This window comes from Monodon monoceros, unplaced genomic scaffold, assembly GCF_005190385.1.
Source record: "Monodon monoceros isolate NGI ecotype Baffin Bay Population unplaced genomic scaffold, NGI_Narwhal_1 Super_Scaffold_21, whole genome shotgun sequence".
In the NCBI taxonomy this organism is placed as follows: domain Eukaryota; kingdom Metazoa; phylum Chordata; class Mammalia; order Artiodactyla; family Monodontidae; genus Monodon; species Monodon monoceros.
The window spans coordinates 124575688-124602718 of record NW_021703778.1 but is presented as its reverse complement, the minus strand read 5'-3'; the positions used below and the strand labels follow the sequence as shown (position 1 = coordinate 124602718).

General features: G+C 40.4%; 3 protein-coding genes across 10 annotated transcripts in view; 2 read left to right on the top strand and 1 right to left on the bottom strand.

Moving 5' to 3' along the window:
- CDKL1 (cyclin dependent kinase like 1) overlaps window positions 1-13688 on the top strand; it is a 68067-nt gene extending 54379 nt beyond the window's left edge. For both annotated transcript variants that reach the window (XM_029236929.1, XM_029236927.1), the window contains 6 exons: window positions 258-348; window positions 937-1137; window positions 4001-4083; window positions 7700-7756; window positions 8906-9061; window positions 11431-13688. In XM_029236929.1, coding sequence (XP_029092762.1) covers window positions 258-348; window positions 937-1137; window positions 4001-4083; window positions 7700-7756; window positions 8906-9061; window positions 11431-11532 — 690 coding nt within the window. In that variant the 3' untranslated portion in view covers window positions 11533-13688. The remainder of the gene's footprint in view (window positions 1-257; window positions 349-936; window positions 1138-4000; window positions 4084-7699; window positions 7757-8905; window positions 9062-11430) is intronic.
- DMAC2L (distal membrane arm assembly complex 2 like) lies at window positions 5756-24672 on the bottom strand. 5 transcript variants are annotated; one of them, XM_029236934.1, is made up of 5 exons: window positions 24582-24672; window positions 18836-18947; window positions 17337-17545; window positions 16574-16745; window positions 13608-14799 (listed from the first exon to the last, which is right to left on the bottom strand). In XM_029236934.1, exons 2-5 carry the CDS (start codon window positions 18940-18942, stop codon window positions 14685-14687), a joined length of 603 nt encoding a protein of 200 aa, XP_029092767.1. In that variant the 5' UTR covers window positions 18943-18947; window positions 24582-24672; the 3' UTR covers window positions 13608-14684. The 5 variants fall into 5 exon arrangements, with proteins under 5 accessions (XP_029092764.1, XP_029092766.1, XP_029092765.1 ...); XM_029236931.1 differs by lacking the exons at window positions 18836-18947; window positions 24582-24672 and adding an exon at window positions 5756-6380 and having other exon boundaries at window positions 14671-14799; window positions 17337-18201; XM_029236933.1 differs by lacking the exon at window positions 24582-24672 and having other exon boundaries at window positions 12885-14799; window positions 18836-18957.
- Window positions 24673-24734: 62 nt separating this feature from the next.
- Window positions 24735-27031, top strand: part of L2HGDH (L-2-hydroxyglutarate dehydrogenase) — a 52464-nt gene continuing 50167 nt past the window's right edge. For 2 of the 3 annotated variants that reach the window (XM_029236925.1, XM_029236924.1), the window contains exon 1: window positions 24735-24955. In XM_029236925.1, the coding sequence (XP_029092758.1) occupies window positions 24816-24955 (140 nt within the window). In that variant the 5' untranslated portion in view covers window positions 24735-24815. The remainder of the gene's footprint in view (window positions 24956-27031) is intronic. The other variant, XM_029236926.1, reaches the window with a different exon arrangement.

Sequence of the window (27031 nt, the reverse complement as noted above, 5' to 3'; positions counted from 1 at the left end):
GGCTACCCTACTTTCATTTTTCCTTTCACACTTGTTGGTCTTTAGGGGCCCTTCAGGAATTTGGGCTGACTCAGGCTGTGATGGGCATGGTACTAGGTTTATGGTACTAGGCTGCTGTTCTGTAGTCTGTTTTCCAAAAGGCCAGTGAGAGGTTCAAACGATTTCTCAAATATTTGCTAAATATTCATATGTTTTATTTAGTCCATGTATTGTAGTTGCTCCTTTCTAATCTGCTTTGGTTTGGTGTTTGTGATTAGTGCATACACAGAGACGTAAAGCCAGAAAACATCCTCGTCACAAAACATTCTGTGATTAAGCTTTGCGACTTTGGATTCGCTCGGCTTTTAAGTGAGTATTGAAGTTTTCTTTAGTTAAGTGTCAAAGCTGGAAAGATTTTTAACATGATAAAGAATCTAAATGCTATAGAAAGCTGGTTCCTGTATATTTAGGGCATAAGCTTGCTATAAATTACACGTCTGCAATTAATTGAAAACATGTCGATATACACTGGTTTAAAATGTATGCTATCTGTCAATTTTACCACAGTAAAGTGCTTATTAAAAAGTATGTTACCCTCCTGGTTTCTACCATGTTTTGCTAAAATAGTACATTTTAGAACTACTGTTTTAGAAGAGTGGTTTTCAACCTCGGCTGTAGATTAGAATCATCTGGGAAACTATAAACTCTAACTATAAAAACTATACTGATACCCCTCCAGGGATTCTGGTTTAATTGGACTGGGGGGGGTACCCAAACATCAGTAATTTTTAAAATACTGTATTCCAAGTGATTTTAATGTGCACCCAGTATTGTGAACCACTGATTTAGGAAAGCCACGGATGGAACACAAGCTTGATTTCTCAGGTCTTCCCCCTCCTGGTTTTGATTCCTCGCTTGCACTGCTTTCTCTGTTTTCCATGTCCCATCACTGGCCAGCTGGACCAAGTGACTACTACACAGACTATGTGGCCACCAGGTGGTACCGCTCCCCAGAGCTGTTGGTGGGGGACATGCAGTACGGCCCCCCAGTAGACGTTTGGGCAATTGGCTGTGTCTTTGCTGAGCTGCTGTCAGGAGTGCCTCTGTGGCCCGGGAAATCAGATGTGGATCAGCTCTATCTGATTAGGAAAACCTTGGGTAAGTGGTGTTTCTGTCCCGCCTTTTGGAAACTGGATAGTTTTACCCGTGTCAGTGCTGGGCAGAGCCAAGTTCCTAGTCTAATCTAATGCCCTTTACAGTCACAAAGAGGGAAAGTCTCAATGAAATGGCTCCATTAAAGGTGTCTGGGTTTGTTTTAAGAAAAAGAATCAACAATTTTGAGTATGTTCTAATTGTCCAAAAAGACACAAGATTCTCTCTTCAACATAGTTTGGATCAAGTTAAACTCCGAATAATGATGATAGCAACAATAAAAACATACATTTCTATAAGGGCCTAGCAGTCTACAGAATGCTGTTGTGTTTCGCTTCATTTATTATGATGTGGTAATTCATTCTCTGGATGTCCTCGACTCCAGCCTGTCAGGCTAGTTCGGATTATTCAGATGCTATTTAGAAGATGCTCAACCTTCTAAGTGTCGGGAAGAAAGCCTGGTTCTTCTTATGTCACCCTTCTTGTTTTACTTTCCCACCCCCAAAGTCCTTTCCTTTGTTTCTACTCTTGGGGAATAGGGGGGAGGAGAAGAGAGGGAAGGAAGGGACAGATGAACAGATCTGTGAGCAGTCATTGATCCCTTCAGAAGTCAGGGAGTTGAGCTATGACTCCCAGTTTGAAGCAAACTTTTTTTCCTTGAAACTCATGTAGCGTCTGCTGTTGCCATGTCTTGTCTTGTACTTGTGTCTTGTGCTTGCATCATTCCAAAGGTGCTGTAAGCTGCCTGAGGCTGAGATCCTGTCTTTTATTTCTATTTATCCTCCACCAACATCTGCACACAGTAGGCAGTAAATATTTGCTGGTAGCTTTTGTTGAGTGACTTGTAAGTCACCTTGGAGCCCTGCCAGGGGCACTGTGTTTTCCCAGTGATTTTAGGGCACTATGTCCATGTCCTACCCCCCAGCTCTCTGGTGGAAGAAGGTTATTAAGGTACAGACAATGTGCTCATGAGGAAGCTCACTGAGACCTGGGACAAGGCATTAGAGAGCATATTTTGTCTGCTCGTCCAAAATGGGCAAGGACAGCAGTTTTTGGATTTGAGTGAAAGGTAAAGTTCCGAGACAAACTGGTAAATTTAGCCAACTTGATACCCTGAGGTTGGAACTCCAGCCCAGTCCAATAGCAGCGTTTCCGGGGCCCTGGCTGGCAGGCTTTCACTGTTCACTCTGCTCTGGGAAGTGGGCCTGGGTGTGCCAGGGGTGCCCTTCTGAGCATCTCCATCTGTTCTCTGAACAAAATTCCTCTTCAGATGTCATATCCCTGGAATTTTACATGAGGGCGATTTTAGCTTATTTGGCTGAAATGTGGGCAGGTGAGCCTCACATAATCCCCCAGAATATAGAAATGCTCCTTTTGTTTTATTACTTCACATCTTTAGTGCTTCTAGACAGTACATAAAGTGGGATTTCCAAGTGATTGCTATTTGGTAAAACAAGTAAAGGTGGTTCCAATTTGGAAACATATTCCTTCTAGCTAGATCTTTCATGCTTTGTTTCCTCCCTCCCTCCTTCCCTTTCTCTGCTCCTTTCCTAACCCTTAACCCTTCCTTTCTCAGATATTTATTGAGTGCTTGCTACGTGTCAGGCACTGTTCTAAGCGCTAGGCCAATACACTTTTATCTCAACCCATCAGCATTCAGTGAACACGATTTTGATTTGTGGTTGTTGCACTTTTGCTATTTTTTTAAATTTAATTTAATTAATTTAATTTTTATGCAGCAGGTTCTTATTACTTATCTGTTTTATACATATTGGTGTATACATGTCAATCCCAATCTCCCAATTCATCCCACCACCACCACCACCACCCCCCGCCGCTTCCTCCCCTTGGTGTCCATACGTTTGTTACATCTGTGTCTCTATTTCTGCTCTGCAAATGGTTCATCTGCACCATTTTTCTAGATTCCACAAATATGCATTAATATACGATATTTGTTTTTCTCTTTCTTTCACTCTGTATTACAGTCTCTAGGTCCATCCATGTCTATACAAATGACCCAATTTCCTTCCTTTTTATGGCTGAATAATATTCCATTGTGTACATGTACCACATCTTCTTTATCCGTTCGCCTGTTGATGGGCGTTTAGGTTGCTTCCATGACCTGGCTATCGTAAATAGTGCTGCAGTGCACATTGGGGTGCATGTATCTTTTTGAATTATGGTTTTCTCAGGGTATACGCCCAGTAGTGGGATTGCTGGGTTGTATGGTAGTTCTAGTTTTAGTTTTTTAAGGAGCCTCCATACTGTTCTCCATAGTGGCTGTATCAATTTGCATTCCCACCAACAGTGCAAGAGGGTTCCCTTTTCTCCACACCCTCTCCAGCATACATTTGCTATTTTAAAAAAGCCATTATTTGTTAGTGTGTGTATGTGTGTGTGCACACACATGCTTCTGAGTTGTTTGGTTTGGACTCCTCAAACATTTTGTGAGCCTTTGAGGGGCAAGAACGTTGCAGCCTTTAGTTTCCGTTCATGCCTCCTCTGTGCCTAACACAGTACTCCACCCACTGTGGGTCTCGGCACGGTTTGTTGAAAGTTCCCTCAGTGCCTCTCCCTCTGATTGGAGAAGCAAATTGCAGCCTTTGTAGGTATAGGCACTGACCAACACAGCACCAGTGGAAGGAAACCATAGAGCAGTGCTTGCTAAGTGATCTAATTTTCTTTGAGAGGATGAAAAAGACTTTATTTTCTATTTATTTCTTTTTTGTGGGTTTTTTGGGTTTGTTTTTTTTAATTTTTATTGATGTATAGTTGTTTTATAATATGTTAATTTCAGGGAGCTATACTCAGTATTTTGTAATATATACAACCTATCTAATTTTACCTTTCTCTTTCTTCTTGTCCAAAGGAGACCTCATTCCTAGGCACCATCAAGTATTTAGCACAAATCAGTACTTCAGTGGGGTAAAAATTCCAGACCCTGAATATATGGTGAGTGACCCACTTTGGAAAGAGCTCTGCATGTCAGAGCTAAGGTTACCAGGGTGTTTAAGGGGGGATCATTCTCACTCGATGAATATACATGAGGAGTTGCAGGCTAACTAGGTTTTGGTAGTTATGCACCAGCCTGAGCCCCATGGTCCACTTGGCAATGGAAGATCAGTCTAAGAGTAAAAAAGAAAACTGGGGCAAATTGGCTAGCAAGATCATGGCCTTCAGTGCTAAGTTACAGATTGCTGATAGCAGAGCTTTGCCAGCATGTTGGACAGGAATGCAGAGCTACCTGCCCCAGCCTCACCTGTCCTTCATCATTTTCAGCAGTGGAAGCTATGAAGCTCAGAGCCAATTAACTTTTAGGCAATGACTCATCCAGGGAAAATCCAGCGTTGTCCAAACCCCCTACTCTACTGTGCTTTCACTCCCAGACTGGGGGAACACGGTGATGAACTTCTTGGCCAGCCTTACTCTCATACCTGTCCCCTCTGGCCAATGTGTGGAAAACACTTAGTTTTCAAAAATTGAAGAAAAGTTAAAACGTGCATATCCTAACCCACTTTCAAGAATTTATTCCAATGAAACTATTAGACAAAAGCATAAAGATATGACATTCTTCTTTTTAATTGGGGTATAGTTGGTTTACAGTGTTGTGTTAGTACAGCAAAGTGGAGTTCCCTGTGCTATACAGCAGGTTCTCATTTTATACATATTAGTGTATATGTGTCAATCCCAGTCTCCCAGTTCATCCCACCACCACCCCTCTTCCCCCTTGGTGTCCATACGTTTGTTCTCTACATCTCTGTCTCTGTTTCTACCTTGCAAATTGGTTCACCTGTACCCTTTTTCTAGATTCCACATATATGCGTTAATATACGATATTTGTTTTTCTCTTTCTGACTTACTTCACTCTGTATGACAGTGTCTAGGTCCATCCACATCTCTACAAATGACCCAGTTTCATTCCTTTTTATGGCTGAATAACATTCCGTCATATATATATACCACATCTTCTTTATCCTGTCATCTGTTGATGGACATTTAGGTTGCTTCAGTGACCTGGCTATTGTAAATTGAGCTGCAATGAACATTGGGGTGCATGTGTCGTTTTGAATTGTGTTATCTCAGGGTATATGCCCAGAAGTGGGATTGCTGTGTCATAGGGTAATTCTATTTTTAGTTTTTTAAGGAACCTTCATACTGTTCTCCATAGTGGCTCTATCAGTTTACATTCCCACCAACAGTGCAAGAGGGTTCCCTTTTCTCCACACCCTCTACAGCATTTATTGTTTCTAGATTTTTTGATGATGGCCATTCTGACTGGTGTGAGATGATATCTCATTGTAGTTTCGATTTGCATTTCTCATGACATTATTTAATAGAAATCATTTCCTTTAGTGTTCCATCAGTAGGGAATTAATTAAATAAGTTATGGTATGTCCTTACAATAGAAGTACCACATAGCTAATAAAAATAGATTCATATGTAATCACCTAAAAAAAAGTCCGCAACATATTGCTAAATGAAAAAGAAAGTTACAAAACAGTATATATAATTTGACATAAAATTAATAAATATTTAATAAATATACACATTTACATGTATAAATATTTAATAAAACATACATTTACATGTATAAATATAAAATAATATGACAACCTCTGGAAAATCAGGCAAAGATTTTTACGTTAGTGAAATAAATGGCTGCAAAGATATATACCAAAATATTAACAGTGAATGTCTCTTTGTGGTGGGATGATTTGTTTCTTTCTTTATGGTTTTTTAATATTTTCAAAAGTCTTCTAATGAGCCTGTATTATACTCAAAAACATTTCTGAACACAGTTAAGGTCTGTGAGATCCTGAGTTCCTACTGCCTAAGGAAGGTACTTTCAAACTGAAACTAACCCTTCTCCATTACTCAGTTTCCAGATGGAAGGTCCATCCACTTCCACTGGAGCTGTCTGTTCTCCCAACCTCTTGGCCTGTCCTGCAGTGAAGTCTCCCACCTCCCACTTCCCTGCCACCCCTGCTCCTGCAGTGCTAGGAATAGAAAAAGTGGGGCAGCTGGGAGCCTGCGGGGCCACAGAAGCAGGAATGACACCTGGCATATGGGAGGTGACCCAGCCGGCTCCCTTGTGACCTGGACGTTCCCAGTTTCACGCTAAATATCCCTTAGCGATTTCCTGTTCGCTTTTCAACCGGGGAAGCCTCCGAAACAACCCAGGTTTCATCAGTTTCATCAGTGTAAAAGGCTTCCTATGGTTTCCCAGAGGTTGTGCTGCAGGAGATTTCCTGTTGACAGAAACACAGGAAGAAGAAGTGAGGGGGCTGTGCTGGTTGAACATCTGTGCCCCAGTCCCTCTGTGGGTCAGCAACCCTGCCCCAGAGAGGCCTGCTTGCTTCTGGGGCAGGGAAACCGGCTAAGCAGGCGGGATGGGCCCATCCTATCACAGCCAGCCAGCCGGCCTCGTCCCAGGCGTCCTTGCTGAGACAGCAGGGCTCAATGTCAGCAATGTCAAGGCAATCCCCAGAGGTGCTCAGATTCAACACACAGAAATAGCAAGAGAAATAGTTTAGCTATGGGGGTGGAGAGGGCCGCTCTCAAAGGCTGATACAAATCCACTTTAGGATTTTTTTTTTCCCTGTTGGTCTTAAGAGCCTCAGTTTTGGAGTTTCCTATCTCTTATTAGTGATGAATAACTGCACACTCAGGAATTGGTTGTTGTTGGCTGGTTCCCCTGTCCCAAGTAACACTGTGCTCTTAATCTTGATGGCAGCACCAGGGAACTGCCATCTTTAAACACACAACACACCTGGTCATTTATTTGACTCCACTTGGCTAGCTCTTAATTTCTCAGCTCCCCTCCTCTTTAGCCTCTTTATCAGCTGTATATCTCTTTAACTGGCCTGTCTGCCTGACATAGGCATTCCTTCTACTTTATAGTGTTTATTATTCCTGATTGTCTCCTGCCTGTGACTGGAGCAAAATAGCCTTAAAGGGCCAAAGGGAGATTGATGAATTGTCTGCTCAGGAGACTCTTTAAACAGTAGGATGATCAGGGAAACAGCAGGCTCTTGTGGGATGAGAGAACAGTGTTTATTCCAGAAAACCAAGAAACATTTTCTGGGTTGGGAAAAAAATCTATTTTGTAGCTCCCTTTACGTAAATGTCAATGAATGCAATAATCAGAGTCCCTTTCTATAAATGCCAAAAATTATTCTAAGGCAAGGCAAGTTATATAAGTTGAGGCAGAAAAAAAGGAAATCACAATTGCTTGACGAGTGTTTTGGGTTTTTTTTCTCTCCTTAGTATTCCCTCACAATTTGCTACCTGCATCAGTTCTTCAGGAAGTGAAGGGGGTTAATGGTTAGGAAGAAAATTTGGAAAAGCAATTTGGAGGTGGGGAGAGAAGGAGCTTATAAAACAATTTGGAGGTGGGGAAAGAAGGAGCTTATGAAACAGACACAGGGAGGTGGGGTGGGCAGAGAGTGGAAGAGGCGAAGAAGGTGCCAGGAAGATGCTTCTCTCACTCAAAAGAAATTCAATCTGAGGTAACCTTATATTTGAATATATGCTGTAAATAAAATCCCTGTTTTCTTTTCTTTAACAGGAACCACTTGAATTAAAATTTCCAAACATCTCTTATCCTGCCCTGGGGCTCTTAAAGGTAAAATCATGGCTTCCAACAGACCTAGAAGCACACGGCAGCTGTATCACTAGGGAATCTGAATGATGTATGTCAATCCATGGATTGAAAAGTGTTCCTTTTAGAATTCTTCTTCTCCTTTGAAAAGTATACATATTTTCCATTTTTAAAAATGGGTCACATAACAGTGAAAACATCTGAAAGTATTTTTCACTTTAAATAAACTTAAACTGTATTTGAAATCTAAATTAACACAAAATAGAAATTTAAGATTGGGGTGGTTTGTTTTACAAAAGGATCCTTTTCTTCAAAAAAATGTTTAGCCATAGGATTCTTTTAAATAGCCAACTCCCTAGTATATTGGAAATAGGTTTTGATTTTAAAACTTGATTTATATACACATTTTCAGAAATATAATAGCCCTTATGTAAAATGAGGTACCAATTAAAATGTTTGCAAGTTACAGACAATGTCCCACCCATTTCAAAAAGTATTTAAAACATTTACTGATGCATTTATAATTTTAAAAAATGAGACAGTTCCTTGGGGTATGTAATTGTGAGATTTAATCTATCCAAGTATGAGCCCTCTGGCCTATTTACTGGCAAAGCAAATAGTTAAGAATGATGTAACATAAAGAGATGTATATTATGCCTCTCCTTCCTTACATACACATAGATACTTGTAATGCATGGACTATTTCTGGAAGAATATACTTAAAATAACTGATTTTAGAAGGGAGAATGGAAGAACTAGAGTGCTGAAGAGACTCTGCTACATGCTGTATAAATTTTATTTTTACCATGTGTGATTTTTTAAATAAAAAACTAGTTTTTACTAAGTACAGGCAAGGAACCAAATGGGTTAGGTGGATTATTCTAGTGAGACACTGAGGTGAACTCAAAAATCGTATCCTACTCCCTCAGGGCAGAGCGCCAAATGCCTCAGGAACAGAACAAGGTGGAGAAAATGATTTTTTTTGTTACTATTCCTAGAAACTATTTATTAATTCATTATGTGGTTACCCATGAATGATTGTGGAAGGAACGAAAGTTTTCCCCCCTTTTGTTCCCAACTGAAGAGTTTAATCTTTCAAAGAAGAAAAAAATGACTTCAATAAGTTAATGCAATTTTAAAGAAGTAAGGAGAGGGTATTTTCTGTTCTTTCAGGGCTGTCTCCACATGAACCCTGCCGAGAGACTGACATGTGAGCAGCTGTTGGGGCATCCATATTTTGACAGCATCAGAGAAATAGGGGATTTGGCAAAAGAGCATGAGAAATCAACAGGGAAGACCCTAAGACAGAGCCGAAAGCACCTGCCGCGGGTAAAGATGGGGCACTGCTTTACAGAAGCATCCAAGGTTGTAATTTCAAATGAGCTCATACCTTCCACCTGGTGCAGAGAGTCTGAATCTATACTTGAGGTGGCAATTGTGGCTTGCAGCTCCAGCACCTTTATCCCTGCATGAGGACACACAGGTCACAAGATCTACCAACCAGGGTACCAAAGACATCTGCCTGCTAAGGGCCCTTCTCCCAGAAACCTAAAGGTGACCTTGCCCAGCAGCTCCCTGCTGCCAGCCAGGGGCCAGGGCTTTTGCTGTGCATGAGCACAGATCCCAGCCAGGGACAAGAAGCGTGCTTCTTATGCTTTGGAAAACGAAATCAAATTTATCCCGGTTAGCTCTCTGTCATCATGTCTACCTTCAGTATTGATTGACCTTCCAGGTTTTCCTCCCTGATCCATTAATCCTCAGAGTTGGCTAGTGTAAATGTGGGGAGGAGTGCTTTCGGTGAGAGCAGCAGAACAGTGCATTTAACCAGATCACAGCATCCAAGCTGCACACTGGGAGCCTGCGGAGAATTGTGACTGGTGTAAAGTGGCAGAATGGCCTTACATTAAGTGTCTTGTCATAAGCCAAAAGCCGTAATAATTTAGGATGGACTGTAGTTGGAACCACAGTTAAGATGAGCTGGCTGCTCCTAGTTGCTTCCGGATCTGCTCAGGTACCCCTTAAGCTATAGATTATCTTGTCTTAGTCTTTCCCTTTGCAGCCTCCTCTGCCCAGTATGCTGAGTGGCACCTGGGTGGTGTTTGTGAGGTTTGGAGGAGAGAAGAGGGTGGACAGTCCATTATGAACAGGTACAGCATGAAACCCAGGGCCCTAAAAGACCAGTCATGAAATTAAGAATGCTTTGAATGCAAAACAGACTGGAAATAGACTTTCCCCTCAGAGTTACCCCTTATCTTGCTGTTTCTTTGTGTTCAAGAATCTTAGAACACTTGAATTACAGGGGATTTTAGAAAACCTCATCCCTTCTTTTAAAGAAACTGGAATTAAAACTTTAAAAAGTGGGACTTAGGGCTTCCCTGGTGGCACAGTGGTTGAGAGTCCGCCTGCCGATGCAGGGGACACGGGTTCGTGCCCCGGTCCGGGAAGATCCCACATGCCGCGGAGCAGCTGGGCCCGTGAGCCATGGCCGCTGAGCCTATGCGTCCAGAGCCTGTGCTCCGCAACGGGAGAGGCCACAACAGTGAGAGGCTCGCGTACCGAAAAAAAAAAAAAAGGGGGACTTCCCTGGTGGCACAGCGGTTAGGAATCTGCCTGCCAATGCAGGGGACATGGGTTAGAGCGCTGGTCCGGGAAGATCCCACATGCCGCAGAGCAACTAAGCCCATGCGCAACAACTGAGCCTGTGCTCTAGAGCCCGTGCGCCACAACTACTGAGCCCCTGTGCCACAACTACTGAAGCCCATGCGCCTAGAGCCCATGCTCTGCGACAAGAGAAGCCACCACAATGAGAAGCCTGTGCACCACAGCGAAGAGGAGCCCCCGCACGCAGCAACAGACCCGACGCAGCCAAAAAAAAAAAAAAAAAAAAAAACTTAAAGTGGATTGTCAATGGCAGAAAGTGAGACTTGTAGCAGAGTTGTGACTAGAACCTCAGGATGAGCCACCTGCCCATAAATGCTACTGAAATAGGCACCAATTAAAAAAAAAAAAGAGGATCTTGATGGAAATATTTTTACTTGAAAGACTAGGGGAACCCAACTAATTTGTGTGTTGCTTGTGGGTCCCAATTGTTTGATTTAAAAGTACTTGTTTTTCAGATACCTAAGGCCATATAGTACTGTACAAAAAAAAATGTATTCCCTTACTTTCATTTGACATTGACGATAAATTCAAACATTTTCTGGCAGCATGAAAAGAGCAGTTTTGCCTTTTTAACTAAGGTAGTAGGTGGGCAAATCACCTGAGTGCTCCAGACATCAGTTTTCTTCACTACAAGACAAGATATTGGCTTAAATGATCCCTAAGGTCCCAGCAAGCTCTTAACCCCCATGAATCTATGTTTTTTTCCAGTAATGTTAACATGTAGATTTTCCCTTCTTTTTCACATTCTCTAAATTTCCTTTAATGTGCATGTTTTGCTTTATAATATAAAATAAATATTGAAAAGAAAAAGCAGAGACCAAATTTATGGGAGGGCGTGAGCTCCACATCCTTCAATTCCACCCCTGAGCAGAGACCAAATTTAAACATTTTATCCTTTCTCAGATACTGGATTCTGTGCAGAAAATGTATTTCTGTGCTGGAAAAGTTGTTTGTTTACCTCTTTTGGATGTGTTAGCAATAATGAAAAAAGTGTACGGCATTGAACGTAATTCTGTGTTTCATATTTTCATTTGCAGTACCTACCTCAGCTGACTAGCAGCAGCATCCTCCCAGCTTTGGATAACAAGAAGTACTACTATAACACCAAGAAACTCAACTACCGTTTTCCAAACATTTAAAGAGCTTGGAGATGGATAACAAAAAAAGAATTGATCATTAATTTGAGTAAAACATATATTTGATTGAAAGCAGTCACAATGTTGAAAAAAACATCAGGAGAAAACATAAGTAAATAACTGGGGGAGGCCACTTGGCAAGACGTGAAGGGAAATTCCAGAGGCAGTATTCCATGCTTGACGATGGTGTCCAGAACAGAAAGGAAAAACTTCTTTGGATTTTCACTTTTATTTTTGTTGTATCTAAGTAGCTGAGCTTATGGACAAATATAAACTATCTACTGCACTCGCCCATACCTCCAGCAAAATTAGAGATAAAAAAATTTATGCTTCTATTGCACCATATGCAACATGTGAAAAAATGGATTACAGAATGCCCATATATGTTTCCTTGGATCTCTGTTGCTTTGAGTCCTATCTCCTGCCTTTTCAGATTTTCTCATCGTATTTAAGGAGAGTTAAGGTTCTTGAAGCCAAAATGTTTAAAATTCCATTTCCTGCTTGCTCTAGCTCTTGATTTTTATATATTGAAACTTTTTTGAATATATGAGATGTTTAAAATATTTAAAATCATATGGATTATCATAAAAGACTATAATTTACATGCTTATATATTTAATGATATGTTTATAGACATTTCTTACATATACTTTGGTCTTTACCTTTAGTAAAGGACGCATCTTAGTCATTTTTGCAGGCAAGATGGATTTACTATAATCCATCTACACTTGTTCACCCAATTCCCCTTGCAAACAATGGCATGAAGCTTGGCAGCTGACCCAGGGGTAGAACAAGATCCACAGGCTTCACAGGAACTGGGCCTGCCAGCCTGAAAGTAATTAGTACTTCATTCTCTCCAGCTCAGCCTCAGACTTGGAGACAGAGATACTGGCAGGACTATAGTGATCTGGGTTTTGGAAGAAACTGCTTATGAGCTTTTACTTGGGTCATAAAAGACATAAGGTTATAAGCTGATGTTTTCCCTGAAATATCTTTTTACACTGTATGTGTATGTGTGTATATCTATAGTGCACACACATATATATGTGTGTGTATATCCCAACCTAACAACTAAAAGTTAACTAATAAGAAAATAGACCAAAATGATATTGAGAATTCCTAGCTTTGTGATACTTAAAATGATACAGTGATACTTAAAATGACGACATATAACTAGCTTTGATGTGGCCTATTGCTCCTATTCAAAAAGCTTTTTCATCCTTGTCCCCTGGACACAAGGGCAATATGAAGCTGATGTCTGCTTCTTATTGCTCAACCCCGTTTTTGATTGATGTGCTGCTATTTCCTGGCAGTCCTCAGCCATGGTTTTTGAAGATGTATTTTACTGTATCTTCAAAACCTTTCTTCTGCATTCTCAGTTTACTGCTGTGTTAATTTTCTTCATGAGAGCATTTGACCTTATTCACTTACTCTTAAGTAATCCACCAAATTCTGGCATCTGTTCAATAATTTTGGCTACCCCAGCCAGTTTAGTGATATCCTGAGGCTTCCTAATGTATGTAGCTTCTTGCATAGAGCTGATAGCAGGTTAAATACTAGTCACAGTATAATTCTTGTTATGTAGACTTGATTCAAATGACAAAGAAGGACATCCAGCTTCTGCTAATAGTTTACATTTTGTGTTTTTCCTTTTTTCCTTACCCCCAACAGTGTACCTGACGAGGCAGATGACTATAACTCCCTAATTTATCCAGTAGTTTTAAGGAATACCATTCAGAGTAGAAAAGTAGCTCCAGACTAACCTGTGGTCAGTCAGTTGCTTCATCCCATAGTAATCAAACAAGGCTGAGATAGAAGTGGTCATTTGTTTCTAATGAGTTCTATTAAATATATGCTTATACTTAATTTAACCATATCTGTAATCTTTTCTTCAGCATGGAATCACCACTGTTTCACATGAGACTGTTCTACATCCTTATCATTTTTTTATTTACTATTTTCTGATTTTCAAAATGACAGTGGCGATTATGTTAGTAAACAGTACATCATTTATGGTATGTGCTATCTACATAAGCTGGTCCCTAACACAACTAAAATTCATTTTTCTACTTTAATGCTGCATCACAGAAAGTGTTTATTTTAAAATTAACTCCAGTCAAGGTTATATTCAACAGATTAATATTGAAACCAAACATACAGAAATCCACAAACAAGTTGGCGTATAACCAACAATAATAGAATCAGGACCATTTTAAGCAGATAAAAATAAAGATCTGTTAATACCTATTTATGATATTCTTTATCACTGCTTTCTAGATGTAAAGTGAATTTAGTGCTTATACTTCTTATGGTGTCCCTTGAGCTCATGGGAAGTACTCTCCAACATATATGAGGGAATACAAATTAGTTTCTAACTGACATGTTAAATTTTTCTGTTTGAAGCAGTTTTTTAATTTAAGCAGAAAGTAAGTATAGCTCTGCTGGCCTTCATCATTGTTTCCTCTGTTCTATTGCAATCAGCAAAGCTATTTAAATCCAGCCAGGTATTTATGTCTAGTTTTAATAAGACACTAGACTAAACCTACAAAATAGACAAATTAGCCAGAAACTGTTCATTCAGAGAAAGGATGTATGGTATAAAGAGCACAGGAATGCAGGATCATGACAAATGCATGCGAATCCTGGGAAGCAATATGAATGACCCAGCAACCTCTGGCTACTTTGCATAATTGACTCCATCAGTGAATCTGAAATTTAGCTTTCAGTTTTTCATAATTGTATATTTATAGTAACATCCTTCAAAAACTTTAAAGTAAAATGTAACAAATTACTGTTAAAAATAAAGAATATCTGTGTTGTACATTTAAATCATTTTAAAGAACTCTTAAGTATCTACATCAAGAGATATTTATATAGGATTGATATAAAATAAGGAATATATAAGAATTAAAATGGTACCTGGTTTGCATTTTTCTTAAAATGATTTAATGTACCTAAATTCTCACTTCTAACTTAGTAACTTTAGTGAATCACATCTGAATGTTTATTTTCTACATGATGGACTCTGCTAGAATGTTGTGGTATAACATTCTTATAGTTCTGTTGATGTTTATGTAATATTTGTTGCTGTTTAGGATCAACAATTGCACATGATACTTTATATTGAAATAAGACACTTACTGAATATTACTATTTTACTTCAAGTCTAATTTTAGTTCCAGAGAAGGCAGTGATGTTTTAAAGGCTTGGACAATTTTTTCTTTTTCTTTTATGCCAGGAAGATCACTTAAAAACAAATACTTGAGGTTTCTGGAAGAGAAATTTTTTAAAGTTAATTTAATTTGGCCTTTACTCATAGCATTAAAAATAAACTTGCTTTATTGACTTAAAAAAGCTACACACAGAATGTGTTCATATCATCCTACACTTTCAAAATGACTTTTAGAACGGTAGTCTTAGAGTACTGCTTTAAATGAAATTCATGCTAGGCACTAAGCCAGACCTTGGACAGTTTAGTTGTTCTGAATTACATCAATAATGCTGCTGAATTATTCCAAATATTTTATGTATATTATGGCATAGAACTCCTTTGTATGTTAAATATAAAATATGACATCACTCATGGTGATGATTTTTTGCATCTGACACTAAAAGCAAAAACAACTAAAGCAAAAATAAACAAGTGGGACTACATCAAATTGAAAATCTTATATACAGTAAAGGAAACCATCAACAAAATGAAAAGGCAACCTACTGAATGGGAGAAAATATTTGCAAATCATATATCTGATAAGGAACTAACATCCAAAATGTATAAAGAACTCATACAACTCAATAGGAAAACCCCCAAACAATCCAATTTTTTAAATGGGCAAAATATCTGAATAGACATTTTTCCAAAGAAGACATACAGATGGAGAACAGGTACCTGAAAAGATACTCTACATCATTATCAGGGAAATGCAAATCAGAACCACTATGAGATATCACCTCACACTGTTGTTAAAATGGCCATTATCAAAAAGACTAGAAATAAGTGTTGGTGAGGATGTAGAGAAAAGGGAGTCCTTGTGCACTGTTGGCGGGACTGTAAATTGGTGCAGTCATATGTAAAACAGCATGGAGGTTCCTCAAAAAATTAAAAACAGAACTACCATATGATCCAGCAATTCTACTTTTCAGTATTTACCTGAAGAAAACAAAAACACTAACTCGAGAAGGTATCTGTACCCCCATGTTCATTGCAGCATTATTTATAATAGTCAAGATACAGAAACAACCTAAGCGTCCATTGATGGATTAGGTAAAGAAAATGTGGTGTATGTATACAATGATGTAGTATTCAGCCATAAAAAAATGAAATTCTGCATTGGCAACAACTTGGATGGACCTTGAGGGCATTATGCTTAGTGAAATAAGTCAGAGAAAAACAAATATTGTATGATGTCTTATATGTGGAAGCTAAAAATAAATAAGCAAGCTCATAGATACATAGAACAGATTGGTGGTTGCCAAAGGCACAGGGTGGGGAGTGGGAGAAATGGGTGAACGGTTTCATGTTTTTGTTCTTAGTTTAGGTAAACTGAATTTTTAAAATATGAATCTTAACCTAGGAAGGAAAAGAAATTGGGAAAGTTCTTAAAGGAACCAAGTGTGTATTAAAAGGTGAAGCTTTAAAGCCTCAACTAATGTAAGAGATAAACAATCTAGTACTTTTGGTTCTAATGTTTAAGATTTCTCAGACTTCTGTGCTGCTGAGGTTACTGGCAGAACATAGGGGAAATTAAAAGATGGGGAGGAAGTATAATAGCTAGTGCTTATTGAAAGCTTTCTGTAATAGGAACCCTGCTAGGTGCTTTATGTAGGTCAATTTTTTAAAAAGATGCTCCCTAAAAAATGCAATACAACCATAACATATTAAGGGTGATAATTTAAACTTTTAAAATACTATAGCTGACAGTTAAGTCATTTTCATAAATTATATTTTTCAGAATTAAAAAAAAGAGACCACCTCTCAACTGTTCTAAATTCCGATTATTCACCTTAACATTATCAAGTTTCCATTTTGGCAATGACCACCTACCTTAAATGATGCAAAGCAATGATACCTTTGTCTGTGACATTCCCACATGAAATTATTTCCATTTCCAACATGCTTTTTTGTAAATTTCCAAGTTGACTAAGTCTCTCCAAACAGTCATCCTCAATATAGTGACACTTGCACAGCCTTATTTTTTCAACATGCTGTAGGCCTTCTGGGGGAAAAATAGTACAGTTTAAGAACCTGCTTTACCATTAAGATGATCAACTATCCTAGTTTGCCCAGAATTGTTCTAGTTTTAGGATTGAAAGTCCTAAGTCCTAGGAAACCTCTTAGCCCCAGGAAAACAGTAATGATTAGTCACCCTATTAACCATACAAGGTATTCACTATACAGGTTGTGCTGATGGACAGGGCCGTTCTGCAGTCAGATGCCCAATGCACTGGAGGAAAGAAATGCCCACACAAGCAGAAGCTGTGTGGATCTAATTATTTCTACATTCGTGAGCGTTTCTCAATGACAGAAGTTTGACAAAGATAATTTGACAAACAAGGCCTTGAGTTTTAAGTCAATAAAGCACAGAATAAAGGCATGTAGAGACAAGCTTAGTGCAGGGAGAAAGGAGAGGAAGGTATTTGTAACCTCTATTTAATTTAAAAATAAATATCATACGCAGGAAGAAACAAGCTGGATTGGACTGAAAAAGGCAAAAAGGACACACCTATGACTATAATAGTGAGTCAACTGCAACCAAACGTCACTGCAAATCACCTGCATTTCCCATAACAAATGATAGGGGAGTTACCCATGTGATCAAATCCAATGCTCATGATACAAGAATCAGTGGCATCAATTGCCTGAATCTTGTATTTGTCCAGAGGGCCTGTTGGGAGGTGGTTGTAGTCCTTCTGCCACCTCTCCTGGCCGTGGTAGCGCACGACAGCCCCACAGCGCAGCAGCCACTCAGACGCTGCCCTGTCAGGGCCAACATCCCGGATGCGTTCATGATCCACTCTGTTGGCAAGAGAACAAAGGCAGGTAGCTTTTACTATAGTCACTAGCTTCTTAACTGTGTTCACCAAAGTAAATACAGAATAGCAACCACTTTTCACTTCACATGATGAGGAGGGAGATACTATATTAGTGAAATCCATGTAAAGAAAACACTCGATGGCTCTACCTGCTACCTTTTTTGCTTTTGTTTTTGTTTTCAAGTGAACTCTGTCAAGGCATGTTATTCTTATGTGAGTTTATCAGGCAGACATTGAGTCTTCATTGATTCGTATGTAGCACAATAGTTTCACACCAGGAGGTACTCAGTATCTATGTTTTGAATGAATGACTACACTTGGTTATCATTTTTATTAATGACAAAAGATTAAAAAGGGAATAATTTTGAACCTTTGTTCAAATTAATGTCATTAAGTGATATTCATTAATTTTAACATATGCCTTTTTCTCTAGTTAGTGGTATTAATGCTATATTAAGCAACAAGGAGGTTAGTTTCATCAGTTTCAAAATGATATTTCTAAGCATGCCACCAACTTTTTATTTTATTTTATTTTTAAAAATAAATTTATTTATATATTTATTTTTGGCTTCGTTACTGTATGCGGGCTTTCTCTAGTTGCGGCGAGCGGGGGCTACTCTTCATTGTGGTGTGCAGGCTTCTCATTGAGGTGGCTTCTCTTTGTTGTGGAGCACAGGCTCTGGGTGTGTGGGCTTCAGTAGTTGTGGCATGTGGGCTCAGTAGTTGTGGCTTGTGGGCTCTAGAACGCAGGCTCAGTAGTTGTGGCACACGGGCTTAGTTGCTCCGTGGCATGTGGGATCTTCCCGGACCAGGGCTCGAACCCCTGTCTCCTTCATTAGCAGGCAGATTCTTAACCACTGCACCACCAGGGAAGTCCCCCAACCAACTTTTTAAAACCTTGATTTCCCTTGATAGTATTCAAAAGGTTAACTACATCCCTTAAGAAGCCATAGAATAAAATATTCTAAAATTACATTTACTGAGCTTTTCTGATTACAAAAGTAATAAATGTTCATTTCAGAAAACTTGAAAGGCATTGAAAGGATGAATAAGAATCACTTAAGTCCTGTAACCCAGACAGTTAATATTCTGTAATCTATTTTTCTGATCTTTATTCAGTGCTTGTATGTTTTATTTGCTTTAAAAGAAAGTTAGGATCGTACTGCACGCACGACACAAAAAACATTTGAAACACAAGAAATAACCAAATTAGCTACTGGGAACTCATCAAGCTGTAACAATTCCCACGTTTCTTCACTTTAGTTAAACTTACTTATTAAACACTGCATTCAACCAGCCCCAGAAGTATCGGGAGTCACGTGACCTTGGGAGTTTCTTTAAGCCACAGAACTGCTGGGAAATTTTTCCAAACAGCATCATTTGATCTAGACACATAAAACAGTATTCATATTAGATCATCAGCTGGCAATCAGAGTCCCATACATACAGCAACTGACTTTACAACTTCAGAGTCAGTGCTCTTGTGCTGATAAAGCTGATGACTCACTTGCCACTCAATAGTTATTAAGCAAGTTACTCCTGTCTGTTTTTTGGTTTCTTTTGCTGCAAAAATGAGAGGCTGAATTGAATGGTCTCTATGGTTCCTTCCAGCTTGGACATTGTTCTTTCTACTTGTTCACTCCTCAATTGGAGTCAGCCTGCAGTGGTGCCACCTGGTGTCCATGCAGGCAGTGCATCTACAAATTTACTGAAACCAGCTCCAGTCCCAATCTACATTTCCAGTAACAAAATGACAAACTAAAATCACCTAAGGAGCAATGTGTCAAGGTTAAGACACTTACGTCCAGAAAAGGAGAGGAGTCGTGGAAACAGATCTTCCTATCACAAGGCTGCAAGTAGTGTCCCCAGAACAGTGCAAAGCAAGAGCTGTACAGGGCAGCTGGGAAAGACTGGGCAAGTAACTTCACCTCTCTGACCCTTGGTTTTCTCATTTGTAAAATGAGATGATTTGCTCAGATGATTTCCAGCTGTAAAAACCCATAACTATGAGTTGAGAAGGCGATTTTGGAATTGGGTCTCAACCTGATTTATCTCAATTCAAGTTTCTCTGATAGTGTGCCAGGTGGGGAGAAAACAAAGATAAATGAAACATGGTCTCTGTCTTTGAGGAGCTGACAATTTAATGCAGGGTGGAGTGAGCTAAAACAAGTTACCAGGTAGTTAAAATAAATGATAGAACCTGGAAAAGACCTCAAAAGAGTTAAAGACACACAAGGATTTCCATAGACAAAGATGCCAGGAAAATGTAGGTCAGGTGATAAGCTGAGGCAGGAACCTTTAAGGCATGTTGTAGTTCAGTTGGCTCAGCACATGGGGGTCATGAGAAGAGGAGGGAGACAATGTACACAGTCACATCGGGAAGGGTCTCCCGTGATCAGCCAGAAAGCTTGTCTTCTGCAGGTGGCTAGGAATCATTGAGATTTTAGCACAGAGCACTGGCATGGTTAGAACTATGCTTCAGGAATATTACTCAGACAGCAGCATCAAGATTGAGGGTCATTTAGAGATGAGGAAACTTAAGCCCTGATAATAAGTAACTTGCTGACACCCTAAATCCTTTCTGGAACAAGGTGGGTATTAATAAATGCATGTGTTTAAAGGGACCTGTCCAATGTTTCATGGTTAATTGTTAGCAGTGCTGAAACTGGAACCTAGTTTTCTCTCTTATTAGTCCAGGGCTCTTTCTTCAGTCATTGAATGGTTCTAGAACTCAGGAAAAAGAAGAGGACTAGAAAGAGGCCTGAGTGGGAACTACCTTAGAGCTGAGGAAGTGCCCAAGGATGTTGGGTTGTAAAACAAAGAGAGCTGAGGTCTGAGGACAGAACCCTGGGGCCATCTACTAGCCTCTTTATCCCTTCTCCATCATCACTCTGCCTTCATTACTGCAAACTTCTCCCCCTGCTACTTCCTCCCACATTCTCAGCCCTTTCCAGCTTTTGGTTAAATCTCTCTCCACCTGTGCCCATCTCAGTAACTCCTTTGGCTGCCAACCTTATTTACAAATCTGGGCTTTCCAGCTTCAACTCAGGCTGTTCCCTCCATTTACCATCCCTCCCCGCCCCCCAGAATCCTATGGAAATCTTCCCCAACCTCAAGACCTTACTCAAATGCCATCTCCATCCATCCATTCATTCATGCAATAAATATTGAATGTCTGCTATACTTAGTGCAAGAGATTCAATGGCAAGACAGAAGCAAAACAAAACAACACAGGAGAGAGACCGAGAAAAACATGGTTCCTGTCCTCATAGAATGTGTAGTATATATACCATATATGTATAGATGACATATAAACAAATGAATAACATGCAACACGATGTCTTAATGGAGGTATGGACAAGTTCTGTGAGAGCTTAGAGAAGGGAGTGAGGGATAGGCTTCATACTAGTGGTGTCTTCTGAGATGGGTCTCAAAGGATGATTAAGAGTTTCCAGTTAGGCAGAAAAAAGAAAAGTATGAAGGGCAAAAGAAAGAACAAGAATCACATATTACTCATTCCATTTTTCTTAGCACCTAGCACAGCACCATTCCCTAATGCAAGTTTAATAAATATTTGGCAATTAATAATCTTCAATGGGTGATACATTTTCACGCAGAAACCAAGGAAACTCATTAAGTGGGTAAATTAGAGAGGTTTGTGAAAATTGAAGTACTTTCACTTGATTCATTTTGGCCCACCTTGTATTTCTGCTTAAGGGAAAGATTAAACCAAATTTACTTCAGCTTATGATCTCTAAAAATATTAGATATTATATTTAAAATAATTTAAACATTAAAATTAAGTTTTTATTTAGCAATAAATTAAAAAAACTAATTGGTAGGTTTTTGCATCTCAACTGCTACTTTGTTAATTGATATTAGGAATTTCACATGAATTCAAGCAGCTACCTCTGAGAATGCTTTCTAGAGGGAAAGAGGAGACCTCTGGTGGTGAGTTGATGAATTTAGCTTTAATAAATTAAACAAGTGAAATGCAAGTTAAAAAATAACCACTACTAAATTACCGCTGTGATAAATAATTTAGGAATTAAAATTGTTTTAAAAATTCTTCTTACTATCATAACACAGCTTAGAGCCATAAGTTTGTAACAGATGTTTCTAAAAGTTGCTATATGTTCACGACTTAGAGAAGACCAGACCTCTAATGTGTGACTCAAAATAGGATATGGAGAGTCCCCCAATTTGCATATAAACAAGTTTTTTTTTAAAAAATGGAAGTTCTTTTCTTACATATGAGACATAATTACTTAGGTGGGCTATTCAAAACGTTGGCTATTTTAGTGGTCAAAAAGACTGAACTAGCCAACTCGTTCTTGAGGGCAGTAAAAGTGTGAAGAGAGGGGTGGGTGGTGTCAGAACTGGGGCGTTTTTACTCCCCAAATTATAACCCCACTTCACTGCAAATTCATCCATTATTGATGCCAATTCTTATTCCTGAGGTGTCTAGAGTCTAGTGAAAGAGAACAGCAGAGCAATTGCTTAGGAATGAGAAGCAAAGTTTCCAAAAGCCACTCTTAGGCTAATATTGCTTGACACTCATTGAGCTAATTTCACATAGGTTCTGACCTAGATGGAAGATGAACATGAATTCTTAGCTGAGGAGGGTGGTGGCTAGAACACAAATGTCTCTAGCCAAAGACATTACAGGGTGAATGAATGGAAGGTGAGCTCTTGATGTGAGATTATCTAAATGAAACAAATTAATGTACAGTCAAGCCTAGGGGAGAAGGTAAGCAGAGAAAATTTTACAAAAAGAGCATGTGTATTTTGAGTTCTTTCACTTTGCTAAACTAAGAAGCACGTGCTCAAAATCACAGAGTAGTAAAAAAGTCACTATTCTGGGCTGACCCATGAAAGCCTGACCACAGACCCTAGAACTGTATAATTCTGTACTCAACCTAGTAACAAATCAACAACATCCCATGCAATGGTTAAAATAAAAAATAGTGATAGTGCCAAAAGTTGGTGACACTGAAGAGGAACTGAACTGGATAACTCAACACTGCTGGTGGGAATGTAAAATGGTCCAGCCACTTTGGAAAACAGTTTGGCAGTTTCTTACAAAAGTAAACATGTGCTTATCATATGACCCAGAAATTGGACTCTTGGGCATTTATCCCAGAAAAACAAAAACAGGCTCGCACAAAAAGCTGTACACTAATTTTCATAGCAGCTTTATTTGAAATAGCTAAAAACTAAAAGTAACTCAGATGTCCTTCAATGGGTGAATGGTTAAACATGCTGTGGTACATCCATACCATGAAATACTTCTCAGCAATTAGAATGAACTATCAATACATGCAACAATTTGGATGGATCTCAAGGGATTATGCTGAGTGAAAAAGCTAATTCCAGAAAATTACATACTGTATAATTCTGCTTATGTAACATTCTTGGCATGACAAAATTTTAGAAAGGGAGACTAGAACAGGGAAGAGGGTGCCCTGCAGGAGAGAAGTGTAGTTATAAAAGGACAACCGAGGGATCCTGGTGGTGATGGAACTGTGCTGTAGCTTGCCCGTGGTGGATACAAGAATCTACACATGGGGAATTCCCTGGTGGTCCAGTGGTTAGGACTCTGAGCTCTCACTGACAAGGGCTGGGGTTCAATCCCTGGTCGGGGCACTAAGATCCCAAAAGCCTGACGGCGCGGCCAAACAAAACCAAACCAAACCTACACATGTGATAAAAACTATACAGACCTAAATACATGCACAAAGGTAAAACTGCGGTACAGTTTTACTGTGTCAATGTCAATTTCCTGGTTGAGTTATTGTTCTGTCCTTTTACGAGATGTTACCATTGGGGAAGACTGGGTAAAGGGTACACAGGATCTCTACTGTTTCTTACAACTGCATGGGAATCTACGATTAGCTTAAAACTAAAAAGTTGAACTAAAAAAATAACCATTTCTTATTTTTTTCATTTGTGATGAACAAGCAGGCAACATTCCACATTATTTTCGCAAATAAAGAAAATATGTACAACTGTCCAGGTGATAAAACCATATAAACATAATAAAAGCCATCATTTTATCGAGCACTTCACTGTGCTAACATCTGATGAGCCTTATCTCGTGTAATCCACATGAAGGAGATCCTGCTATTACTCCTAGTTCACAGAGAAGGGTCTGAGGCAAAGAGGTGAAGTGACTTCCCCAAGCTACCCGACTAATAACTGGAGCCAAATTCACACAGGCAAGAATAAGGAAATTAAAAAACTTCCATCAAGCAGAGAGAACAAATGTTAGTTAAACAGGCATGGTGATAAAGGATCACGTAATTTAACACAGGTTTTTCATACATTACATGGTCCACTTCCCTCATTTTACAGATAAACAGGGGTGAAGTGACCTGCACAGGTGAGTCGCTGTTCCCAGGCCCGCACAGCATATTTAAAAGTATATCTCGGTCCAGGATTTTTTAAAAAAGGAAATAGATTGCTAAATGATGTCAGAGACCGAGACGTCTGGTTCACTTAGGTGCTCAATATTTACAGGACCAATAAATGAATGAATGGCACGTCAGGAGCCACATATATGGAAGTCCAGAAGACTGCAGGCTATCAGGCGTTGCCATGACAGAGCCTCCGTCCGGAGAGGGCTAGGGCTGGACAGCGAACGCCCCTCCAGTGGCCACTCCACTGGGTGGGAGCCGGGTTGGAGAACGCGGTGCCCTGAAAGGAGCCTCAAGTGACGCGGGGCGGGGCTGAGGGGGGCGGGGTTGAGAGGGACGGAGCCTCGAGTGACGCGGGGCGGGGTCGAGAGGGGCGGGGCCTGGCGGGAGGAAGGGAGGCCGCTGGGCTTGCCCAAACGACAGTTTTCACCATAATCATCCCGACTTTCTTCCGCGGCCCCGAGTCCGCTCGGCGGTGAAGATCGAGGACGCCCGACTCGGTGGGCCAGATTTTCAGTCAGCCTAGCGATGGGAGAAGGGAAAGGGCAGAGGGTAACCACCACCCTAGACCCGCCCCACCCGGGGCCTAGCTCCTCTACTCACAGCGTCAAAAGGAGGGAGCGAGCTAGCGTCCTCAGCGTCTACGGCGGCGCCGGCTTGCCCTTCGCCCTCCGCCGCGCGAGTCCATTGGCCACTGGCGGCTGCTCTCACGTGGGGCGAAAGAGCGCTCCTCATTGGCCTCTGCCTGGGGGCGGGGCTAGAGAGCGCCTGGACCTGGGCAGTGTAGGGCTCAAGGGCCGGCTACTAGGGCTTGAGGCAGGGGAGGAGGCGCAGGCGATGGTGCCAGCGCTACGTTACCTAGGCAGTGTCTGCGGACTGGCCCGCGGGGGGTTTCCCGGGGGCTTCTCCGCGGCGTGCACGCCCGCGCCGGGGAAGCCCTGGCTGTTGTGCCAAGGTGGCCGCAGAGCCAGCACCAGGTGAGTAGCCGCTGGCCCGACCCCCCGCGGTCTGCGCTGCTTCTCTCAGAGGTGCCTCGTGCTGGACCTCTGCCCCTGCGCTACTTCCCTGTCCCCGGTGTGGGAGAGGGTCGGGATCCTGTGAATCCCGGGCTCCAACCTATGATGCCAGGAGCTACCTGCCTGGATCATCTGTAGGTTTGTGGGCGAGAGGAAAAGAATAAGAAAGGCAGTGTTGAGTAGAGGTCAAGAACAGTTCTGGCTCTGAATATAACCCCACCACTTCCTATTCAACTCTGGGCGGGTTAGTTAAGCTCCTTAAAAGCTCAGTTGTGAATAGGATCCTAGTCTCTCGCGTTAAGTGGTCGTTTTGAGGATTAAAGTACCTAACACACTGTAAGCAATTAAATATGCTGTTTATTCGCTGGCCTTCCTGATGTTACTTGGAAGATCTAAAACCAGTCTTATATCAATCAGTTCCTGGCACACGCGTGCTGCATAGAGTTGCCCCTGTGAGAAGCAGCTCAGTTAGTTGCTAATTAAACCCTGCAGAATTCAGCGCCCTGTGATTTGAAGTTTGGAGACCACATTCGCCACTACTGTTTTTCTCTGCTCTCTGTAGAGGGAATGGTTTATGCGAAGGTTTCAAAGCTGGAAAGGTCTTGGCTGTTTCGGGAACTAGAATGTGGGCAAGATGAGTGTGACTAGAGCTTAGCGGAGCAGAGATGGTGTGGAATGACATCGGAGAGGGGCTACATCGCAGCACAGTTTTTGTTTTAAATACACGTGAAATTTTATTCTAAGAGCGCTGGGAGGCTTTTAAAGGGTTTTAAAGAAGTGATTAAATGTTGATGTTTCTGAAGTTGATTCTGGCTGCTGTGTATTAGTGGATTGGAGGGGGATTAGAGTGGGATAGGATTTGTGATTCATCGTGGGAGTTTGTAGACAGCTCTTTTGGGAACCTTTTTTTAAGGGAAGAAAGGTAAGGTTAGTGAAGGTTTTGTTTATACTTTTTATTTTTATTTTTTCTTTTTATACTTTTTATTTTGAAATGATTATAGATCCATAGGAAGTTGCAAAAGAACAGAGAGCTCTCATGTACCCTTCTTCACCCAATTTACCCCAGCAACACCTTACATAACTGTAATAACAGTATCAAAACCAGGAAATTGACATTAGCACAATCCACCGGCCTTATTCAGATTTTCATCAGTTTTAGAAGTTTTGCACTTGTTTGTTTTTTTTAAATTGCTTTACTACTTATAGACCTTTATTCTATATAACATTTAGTATCTTAAAATATTATTTTGAAAATGTTATTGAAATTAGGTAGATAGATTTGGGGGAGATTTACTTCTTTATAATTTTGAGTTTTCCCATCCATGAACTTGGCATATCTTTTCATTTATGCATACTCATTTGTTACTTAAAGTTTATTTATTTGTTGATATTTTGGCTGCATTGGGTCTTCATTGCTGCGCAGGGGCTTTCTCTAGGTGCGGAGAGCAGGAGCTACTCGTTGTTGTGGTGCGCGGGCTTCTCATTGCGGTGGCTTCTCTTGTTGCGGAGCACGGGCTCTAGGCCCGCGGGCTTCAGTAGTTGTGGTGCACGGGCTTAGTTGCTCCGCGGCATGTGGGATCTTCCTGGACCAGGGCTGGAACCCGTGTCCCCTGCATTGGCAGGCGGATTATTAACCACTGCGCCACCAGGGAAGTCCCTCATTTGTTATTTAATAGAGTTTAAAATTTTTCTCTGTGAAGTTCTTTTTTCTTAGGTTAATTCTTTGATTCCCTTATTGCTTTGTTGCTATTGTAAATAGTATCTTATTCTTTCAGTTGGATCTTACTGGTATAGAAGATGCTTCTTTGTACTTCTTATCCAGTTTTGGAACCTGGTTTGTATGTGCTTCATAAAATGAGTTAGGGAGTTCTCAACCCTTTAAATTTTTCTGGAATATCTTTGATGATAGAGATTATCCGTTCCTTGAAAGTCTGGTAAAATGTATGTGTGTGTGTGTTTAGGTAGAAAGCTTTTGATGACTATTTTAATTTATAGTGATTGATTCAAAATTTCTATTTCTTTATGCCTCAGTAATTT

Coding starts and splice junctions, on each gene's coding strand:
- DMAC2L (XM_029236931.1), bottom strand. CDS start 17,685: ATGGATTTCACTAATATAGTATCTCCCTCCTCATCATGTGAAGTGAAA. Junction 16,746..17,336: donor CATTGGATTTGATCACATGG/GTAACTCCCCTA, acceptor TTTTTCCCCCAG/AAGGCCTACAGCATGTTGAA. Junction 14,800..16,573: donor ATTGCTTTGCATCATTTAAG/GTAGGTGGTCAT, acceptor TTTCTCTTCCAG/AAACCTCAAGTATTTGTTTT.